The 9078-nt window shown below is 34.6% G+C and overlaps 2 protein-coding genes across 4 annotated transcripts; both read right to left on the bottom strand.

Moving 5' to 3' along the window:
• Positions 1–1438: 1438 nt before the first annotated feature.
• LOC148619179 (uncharacterized) lies at positions 1439–8236 on the bottom strand. 3 transcript variants are annotated; one of them, XM_088578803.1, is made up of 3 exons: positions 8128–8236; positions 2555–2693; positions 1439–2108 (listed from the first exon to the last, which is right to left on the bottom strand). In XM_088578803.1, exons 1-3 carry the CDS (start codon positions 8132–8134, stop codon positions 1469–1471), a joined length of 786 nt encoding a protein of 261 aa, XP_088434929.1. In that variant the 5' UTR covers positions 8135–8236; the 3' UTR covers positions 1439–1468. The 3 variants fall into 3 exon arrangements, with proteins under 3 accessions (XP_088434929.1, XP_088434930.1, XP_088434928.1); XM_088578804.1 differs by lacking the exon at positions 8128–8236 and adding an exon at positions 4428–4478; XM_088578802.1 differs by lacking the exon at positions 8128–8236 and adding an exon at positions 4374–4473.
• On the bottom strand, positions 6040–8265 carry LOC148619180 (uncharacterized). Its single transcript, XM_088578801.1, has 3 exons — positions 8128–8265; positions 7320–7458; positions 6040–6714 (listed from the first exon to the last, which is right to left on the bottom strand). The coding sequence occupies exons 1-3, from the start codon at positions 8132–8134 to the stop codon at positions 6069–6071; spliced, it is 792 nt and encodes a 263-aa protein (XP_088434927.1). The 5' UTR covers positions 8135–8265; the 3' UTR covers positions 6040–6068.
• Positions 8266–9078: the final 813 nt, after the last annotated feature.

A 9078-nucleotide genomic window follows, 5' to 3' on the forward strand; every position in this document is an offset into this window, starting at 1 on the left:
AAACAAGATTTTACATGTTGTATTTTGAAAAGGCCATAATATTGTATCCTTCGCTCTTTATTCTTATTTATAATACAATGTACCAGAATTTCAAAATATCCAAGTTTCGCAATTCCTTATTGTCACGTACTTTAACGTAGAAATTGAAGCGGTATTTTAAATTTCTATACTGAATTACTAGAAGTTTGGAACGTTTTACTGGTCCTTGATAATGTAAAAAAAATAATAAGTTAATATGTGATATTTCTGAGACATATACTCTCATCGTGCTCGTGAAAATGACATCAGGACTTCAATAAGTAAAAGACGTTTTAAGACGGTCCCTTCAAATGTCTACGTCACGATACCACGCGTGGAAAGTTCGAGTCCCTTCAAATGTCTACGTCACGATACCACGCGTGGAAAGTTCAAATGTCTACGTCACGATACCACGCGTAGAAAGTTTGAGCTCATCCAATGGGCCGTCTTCGTTAAGACCGTCGTCTCATCTCGATATCGTTCTTATACATGATAATCACATGACGACATTGCAAGGACTTTACTTTGTCGTGTTTTCTTCTTAGTACATTCAAAAGGCGTCAAATACTTAATACAGACGACAATTGCACAAAGCGAACACAGAATGATACGATTTGGCACGACAGATATCGACTCGGAAAAAATATTATTGCACCCAATAAAAAGTCACTAACTGCGTAAAAACAGTCAAAATTCAACTTAAGATATTCTCATGACTGATCCGTTCTTTTTACGAGCAGATCCAAATTTAAAACTTTCCCATCATTGTAGTGTTCCATCTTTCGTTATTCAAGGGCAACCAAATTGGGATATTTGGACCCCTTGTCTTTAGGGGTATTTCATAAATTGAAAGGTACCTTCTATCTATCACGATGAAAAATTGGGTTGTCCTACAACTTCAACCCAATGAACACAGTGTAATTCGGGGAAATTGTATGCCTTGTCAAAATAGTCATTTTGTTAGGTCGAAGCTGTATGACAACTTTTTATATCTTAGGGGCTCCTATTTTAAATAAGGAACATTTACTGATAAAGTGTGTCTGGTGACAAGGGCTACAAAAGTAATCAATGGTTTGAAGCCCCCTGACACTTATTTCCCGTTTTCATGTGTCTTGAAAACAATGGGATATAAATTTTCCATATCCATGTGGAAGATTAAATGTAACATTTATATTCTCTTATATTTTACAAATATAAGTTGAAATTTGTAACTAAGTATCTTTGGTGATCATGCTCTGAATCATTAGGATAATGGACACCACTTTTATTGTAGACACTTCAATGTCTTAAATATATTTTGGTGAAAGAGAGAGAGCTTCAATGAAAAAAACACTCAGACAGAATATAAAACAACATGATGACAGCAGGGTATATGGCCTGGTTTAGTGAAGAAGCCAAGATTCTTGAAGTAGAACATAAGTTACGTAAAATAAATCATTTTATCATTTGACTATGCTCTAAAATTATTGTAGTAATGGCCAAGTGTTGTAAGAGTTGGTGAATCTGTATTCAGTAAATTTACTGCGGGTGTAACCCAACCTGACTTCATGGTTCTCGTGGCAAACCAGGCATACCTAAATACATAGTGTGCGGATTCAAGCTGAGGTAAAATCTCTTTCATAAATTTCAGCTGTTCATTTGGATCGGTGCTATGAGGACAAGAAAATTCTGTTAGCCATATTGGTCTACGAAATTTTTGCCATGCTTGTTGCAAGAAGTGCATGACGGTAGGGACATGACAGTTGTACTTGTGAACGGCAATGTGGTCGACTCGACAACCATTGCAGTGTTGGAAGAACTGTGTCAACCAGTGTAAACTTGTAACGGCTGGACTGACGAGAATTTTACCGACGCCATGTGGTTCGATATCATTCTTCCAATGTTGAGCGGCAACTGCAGGGGTCATATTGTGATGGTCAGGTTCGTTGTAGCCTAACAAATACTTAGCACCAGTCGGAATATTATCTAAAGTTACGGGTCCATCCCAGCGTTTTAATGCCTGTACCATAGGGACAAATTGCTGATCGAAGTTTGACCTTGAGCAGTTATGTTGATCGTGTAACTTTTCAGCTGTCTTGAACCAATTATACCTACAAATCAAATCTTAGTTAAATCAGATGACAATTTCACTTTATTTCATCAAAACCAATTTCTAAATTGTTCATGATAATTATGGAGAAATTAAACGAAATTATGTTTTTGGGTGTGTTTTCGACGAGGTGCAGACTTTATAGTGTAGTTTACGTTCTACCATATATCTCAGTTTAAACTACATGAGTGACAGTGAAGGCAAGTAACATATATATTATTATACACATTTATTTTATATTAAAGACTGTATTATGTTTTTGAATAATAAGTATACCAATTTATTACAACATGAAACTAGGTTTACCACTATTTTAAAAAATATTTACAAGGCTCTGAGACTAAAATAAATTAACTTGGCGATCTGTTTCAGCTGGTCACGAAAAATGATAAGTAAATAAAATAAGTCAACAACGGAAATAAATGCAGTTTGACAAGATATACCTACCACCAATGAATGTGAGTTAATGCCTGTTCATCTCCACAGTGATAGTGTCTACCATTACTCGTGGCCACACCTTTCTTCATTGAACCATGGACCACGCCTACAGCTACTAGACATAACAAATACGGATACCAGCACAAAGCTGTAACATATAAACATGACAACTTGTTTTCCTTCATTTTACTTAATTACTCTATAATATTGAATGAAACTACCAAAAATGAACTATAGAAAATAGAAATAAGCAACAGGGGCATACTATGATAAGCAGAGGCGTCCCTGACAACTTTCATTTTCTATATATGTTATACATTCTTAGTCTAGATGTATCGCAATCGCAGTGTGGAGTATTCATCACACAGTTCAAGCGTTGTCCAGAAATCTTGGCATTAGTGCCACTTTTATGGACAGTACTTGAGCACGACGTTGACCCAGGACTAGACTTTTTATGAGCAACTCGGCGGGTGTTTGTAGAAAATGCAGAGGACGCTTACCCTACCGGTGCACCCGGTCCAAGCTCCCAGTTTTTAGTGGAGTCCGAGTTCCTCGTTTATTTTTGTTACTTTGTATGTTTTATTTTAGTTATGTATGTTCTTTGTTGTGTTTGTCTGTTTTCCATGTCTGGACTTTGTCCCTGGATTACATTCTTCTAATTTCCGCTAGAATCTTGGTTCCCTTGATTACTATTTCGTGTTCCACTGGATAACTGTATTCAGCAAATCAAACTAATTATTATATTTCTGTCTGTACTCTCTGATTTCTTGTGTGTAAATTTTAAATCAAATTCTGTCGTCATCATTTCTTTCGCTCCTAGATGTTTATTCATTTGCACTTAAAACGTTAAAGGATTTCAAAACGCTTATGAATCTTCTGGAAAGGATGCGGAATCCCAAATGTCAATGTGAAATTCGAATACCTTTTGGCCCTATACGACTAGTTATTATATATCCGTGTATTTTAAAGATATTAATATACCACTGTCCATCCTACCATAAGCACTTTGAGGGATTTCGGTTATTTTTTGTTTTTTGGGGTTTTTTTTGTTTTTTTATTTTGTTGTTTTGTTTTGTTTTGTTTTTTTTTTTTATTCAAGTTAGGTCTCTGATGGTTTTCCCTCTCCGAACTGTCTTAAAAATTATGAACAATTTTACATCGACAAAAGGTGGTTAGGCGTATGTACTATAGTCCATACTATAGTCCATGTACTATAGCCACTACCATTTCAAGCAGGTGGTGGTCACGATATCATTCCTCCCTTTTTTACAAATCTTTCCGCTTGTCCGTCACTCATTTGTACCCACTACTCCTCTAAAGTAAGCCTTTTACACATAGGCCATCACAAACAATTTCATGTCAGTTGTGTAATTAAAATTTGCAAGAATTCTTTTTTTTTTTTTTTTTTTAAATACAGTATTTATAATCCGTACATTATTGAGATCCATAAAACTGGTTAATGACCTCTTAATTATTGTCAAAATATGTAATTATGGTATAATTATTGAAAAAAAACCAAAACCAAAAATAAATGATGGTTGGGCTTTCCTAAAACTACATGAAAAAAAAACCGGTTTTCTAAAATATCAGGAAAAGTAAGAAGTCATGGTATTGTACATAGGAAATAAAATTGTTTTCGTTACATGGATTCGCCTTTCATTCTAATATGAATAGGGGTATCTACGGCTCTTTTTTCTCGATTGTAGGCGCTGATCATTAAAGCAAAAGATAAAGTTCCTTCCTGTGCAATGCTATGAATGCTCATAAATTTACGAATATCTTTTTTTTTTAAATCGTTTTACTAGACTAGCTTTTCTATTACCCTTACCTTGCATTGCTATGTGTAAAACAGGTTCTGACTATAATACTGAATAATACTGACCCTATCTCTTATCTGTTCTACTAGTACATCATATTGTGTAAATAGTCTTACTAAATTCTACTTTAATACCGTTAGTAACGCCACCGGAATTCATTGAATTACTTTAAGGTACTACACAGAAAAAATCGCATGTTTTTTTTTTTTCATATGATTAAATAACACCTGAATAAGTATGTTTGTCACAATATGTTTTTATATGTTTAGTTCCGCCACTAAAAACACATAAAAACATGTTTAGGACTAATAAATTAATACATAAAAAATCAAATGGTAATTATGTCTTCCATGGTGATTATATAAGAATCAAATATTGATAAATATTTCATGGGTTACTTAACCATCAGTTATCCATGCAAAACAAGAAAAAACCAATGCGGACATCAGCTAGAGTTGCTGTTAGAATATGTACGTTCAGTCCTAATGTTTTACATAAACCCAACTGTTGTTTTTAAATCAGACGATTAAGATTCACAAAAAATTTACTTAGGAAAAAAATATTACATGATTAATGGTCTCCATTACAAAACAAGTACCTCCACGTACAGATAACGAAAAACCTTTACCTTGTGATTAAAAGTAATAAAATGAAACCGGGGTGAAATTAGAATATCAATGTCGGCAAACAAATACCGCAGCATCAAAATAGGAAGATAATTCACAGACATCAAAATCCCAATACAAGTCTAAAACATGAAAAAAAGAACAACAGAACGTGCTAGACAACAGATAATTACAATTCAATGTGGTAAACGAGACTGCAGACGGCAAGCAAAAACTAAAGCACTATCAAAATCTCCCACAAAAAGTGAAATCATGTCCTCCTGAAGGGTAAATATGTCCTGCTCCGGCAGCGGCATCTGTCATTTTGCTAGTGAATAAAATCTGGTAAGCGGTAAAATGGATTGGTTGTCAATCCGGAAAGACGGGAAATCTGACTGAATATATCGTGTCTCATTTGTGAAATAGAAACTTTGTATCGGTCAATCAAATTGTGATGACGACCATAAAACTTGCTTAGTAACATCAACAGTAATGGCTGGATGTTTCCTTGTCTTAAAAGCTTACTTGAAAATTATATCGCTCTACAAAGAGAAGGCTCACATTCTAATCACATTCACAACATTTACGTTTCAACTGTAAATGCATGAGATATTGGTAAATTGCAACTAAGGAAGGAGAAGTTAATCATTTTCATTCACGTTTGTCATGAAATTTCAATTTAAATGTCCATGCATCATTAATGTAAAAGTTGGGGTCTTGGTAAGAAACAACATGTGTATTTCAACTTCAAATGTAAATATTCTGACTATGGTAAGAAAAAAAAGACCGGATCTCAAGTTGTCTCTTTTTTCCTTTTTTTTCAACATTCGAAAAAAAAAGAACAGATATGCTGAAAAATGCAACAAATGCACCGGCGTATAACCTTAATCCAAAAATAGTCAAAACACTTTCAGAGATAACCACCAGGTCTTTGGTAAGTACAAAAGGCATTTTTTTTTTCGGATCAAATAAGAACACATCAGGACGATTTGAATAAAAAATGTGCTTTATCCCCTAACTGAATTTAAAATCTGATTTTCTCCGTACGAACTTTACAAACTCAATACAAGGACATAAAACAATATTTATTTATTTCCATAGTTATGCTCTAAAGTTATTGTAGTAATGTCCTAATGTAGTTAGGGTAGGAGAGTTGTTATGCAGAAGGTTAACAGCTGGCGTTACCCATCCAGATTTTAAGGTTCTGCTGACAAACCAAGCATAACGATAGACATAGTGTGCGGATTCCAACTGTGGAAGTAAGTCTTTCATGAATTGCAGCTGTTGGTTAGGATCGGTACTATGTGGACAAGAAAATTCTGTCAGCCAAATCGGTTTGTGGAATCTGTGCCATGCATCTTTCAACATATTCATAATGACAGAAGCTGAACAGGCGTACTTATGGACTGCAATGTGGTCAACACGGCAATGTTTGCAGTAATGAAAGAATTGTGTCAACCAATTCAAATTTGTAACGGCAGGACTGACAAGAATTTTTCCATGACCGTGAGGTTCTATATCATTCTTCCAATGTTGAGCAGCAACTTCAGGTGACATATGTGCTTGATCAGTATGGTCGGGTTCATTGTAGCCCAAAATATACCGAGCAGTAGACGGTATATTGTTGACAGTAATATTACCATCCCAACGTTTCAAACCCCACACCATAGGTACAAACCCACTACGGTACGGGCCAGTGCAGTTCTTCAGAGCATGGATTTTGTCTTCGTTCTGGTGCCAATCATACCTGGAAAAACGTTTTTGTGAGTGTGGAGATAAAACTACGAAATAAACCTTTGTTTTTATAGTTCAAGACCGTAATAGTGTTAAAACAGTGTTCTTGCCATTCAAACAATGCTCGATAAACTTTTTTTCCTTGTAATTTAGTAAAAACTACAATTTCAATATATTCCCATAGATTGAAAGACGCTTCTTATAATAAATGTCTGAAATCACACCATAAATTCTATAAAAAAAACTACAAAAACGGTGAACAAAGCTCACCAGTTCAGTCCCCATTCCCCACTCTCCTCTTAGAAAACATGTAGGAAACCCATAATCTTATTCAGACGGAAAACAAAATAAATGGTACACCATTGCATCTTGCAATATTTGTGAAAATTCCATCTAATTCCGTTCAGCAGTTTAAGAGCAGTTGCGGGTTAGATTGAACTGGGGAGGGGCGAACGGACTGCATGGTCACTATATACACTTATTGGTTTGATCCACTTAAGTGTTTGTGCTTCGCTTACAGTTTCATATCCTTTTGGTCATCACTGCAGAATTTCAATTTTGTCACTTTTCAACTGAGCTTAATTTATATATTTTCAGAATATTTTAGAGTTATTTTACCACCAGTTTACATGTGTAAACGCTTGTTCATCTCCGCAATGGTAAAGATAGCCGTTTCCAATAGCAATTCCTTTCTTAGTAGATCCATTTACCAACTTCACAGCCACAATGCAGACTATGCACTTATACCAAGTCATCACTGAATAAAATAGGGTTATATGATAGTTCTCGATACTACCTTATTTAGGAGAATGTGTGGTGAAAAATGTTTTGGGGAAACGAAAAGACACAAACAGCTGCCCTGACTAGCAATGATTTTTAACATAACCATAATTTTCATATCTATCAATTTGAGCCACAAGTTACGACTAATAAACATCAGTAATATTTAATCCCAGCCACACACAAAATAAGGTATAATATAAAAAAAATCATGCGAATATAGTGGACGTTTTCATTCGCAAAAATCAAAATGCTCTTTATGTCACGTAGTTCCGTGTTCTTAAATTAAGTTCATATAAATTGTACGAGTCTGAAAGGCAATATGTCAAGACATTGTGAAAAGCAATAAACTGAATTTTTAAATAGCAACAATTATGACCATCAACAGTAGAAACTATTAGTGGGGTCTGAGTTAAAGAGAAAGTGTGGGTACAGTGAAATCCAGACGGAAAATTGACAAAATAGGATGCAACAATAAACACGAGTTTTATTGTTAGTCAGTTGTTTTCTAAAAGCGGCGAACCAATTCATATCAGAGTAGCTTTAATCTTAAAATGAAATTCTGCATACATCAAATAATGTCCAATTCAGAATGAAATCATGCCGGTTGATATGTTCAACTATAGTTTATATAATCACAACTTACGTCTCATGGCTCTGTGAAATATTGTAAACAGCTGACGAACTTGATCTGAACTGTCCAATTAATTTATCTAGTGGGTCGTCTAGAGTACAAGACCGCACTTACAGTAAGTGCTTATCTACGTTCGAAATTTCAAGGAATAGGTAGAACTTTTAAAGTACAATCATTGTCACAATTCTCAAAGTTTATTCATGTCTGCAAAGTTGGGCAGCGACTATATGATTGTCCGGGGGAGGCTTTGGAGTTTTTTTCTAAAGTTTGTTTCCATTTTTTTAAAATAATTTGTCTTCAGCTACGTAAACATTAAATTGTTTATTTCATACTCAGATTTCACTTGCTTTTACCATATATTTGAAGAAAAGAATTGTAAAAAAAAACTTTTTCGCCAAAAAGGCGGGGGAAAAATTGCCTCTGGAAAAATTTATAGCCCCTTCCCAAATTAAATGGTTCCTGCCTCATGTATAGGCTTGACAGTTTGTTAACAGGATCATTTTTATTGATGAATGTTGGATGTTTCATTTGGAACGTAAGGCACCGGTCGTTTTATTAGCGAGGAGGCCTGTGATAAAGAAAAATGTTCCAAATTTTGGAGAAAAATATTTTTTGACTCATCCATTGAAAAAAATTAAAATGATGATTCAAAATTTTCCCCATTATTTAACAAGGCAAATTTGCAAATGAAAATATTGATTTCGGTTGCTGCTGGAGTATGAATAAAAAATATGCGTTTAATTTCTTTTTAAACAACAAATTCCAAGCCCCTTCTGTGGATAAAAATGCCCGGCGTCTAATAACAAAATAAAATAGATATACTGGTATTTGAAATCGATAGATCTCACACTCGCTATCAATATAAAGTGGTTCTTGTAACGAACTTAAACTGGTTATGAATGTGGAGATAACAACCATAGAAACCAAAAGTTAAAGCGAGTTAACAGCTTATCATTCAATAAG

Source organism: Perna viridis, chromosome 4, assembly GCF_037379345.1.
Source record: "Perna viridis isolate PV_CMFRI_1.1 ecotype Kerala chromosome 4, ASM3737934v1, whole genome shotgun sequence".
Classification (NCBI taxonomy): Eukaryota; Metazoa; Mollusca; class Bivalvia; order Mytilida; family Mytilidae; genus Perna; species Perna viridis.

Coding starts and splice junctions, on each gene's coding strand:
- LOC148619179 (XM_088578803.1), bottom strand. Junction 2,109..2,554: donor TTAACTCACATTCATTGGTG/GTAGGTATATCT, acceptor TTTGATTTGTAG/GTATAATTGGTTCAAGACAG.
- LOC148619180 (XM_088578801.1), bottom strand. Junction 6,715..7,319: donor TTTACACATGTAAACTGGTG/GTAAAATAACTC, acceptor ACGTTTTTCCAG/GTATGATTGGCACCAGAACG.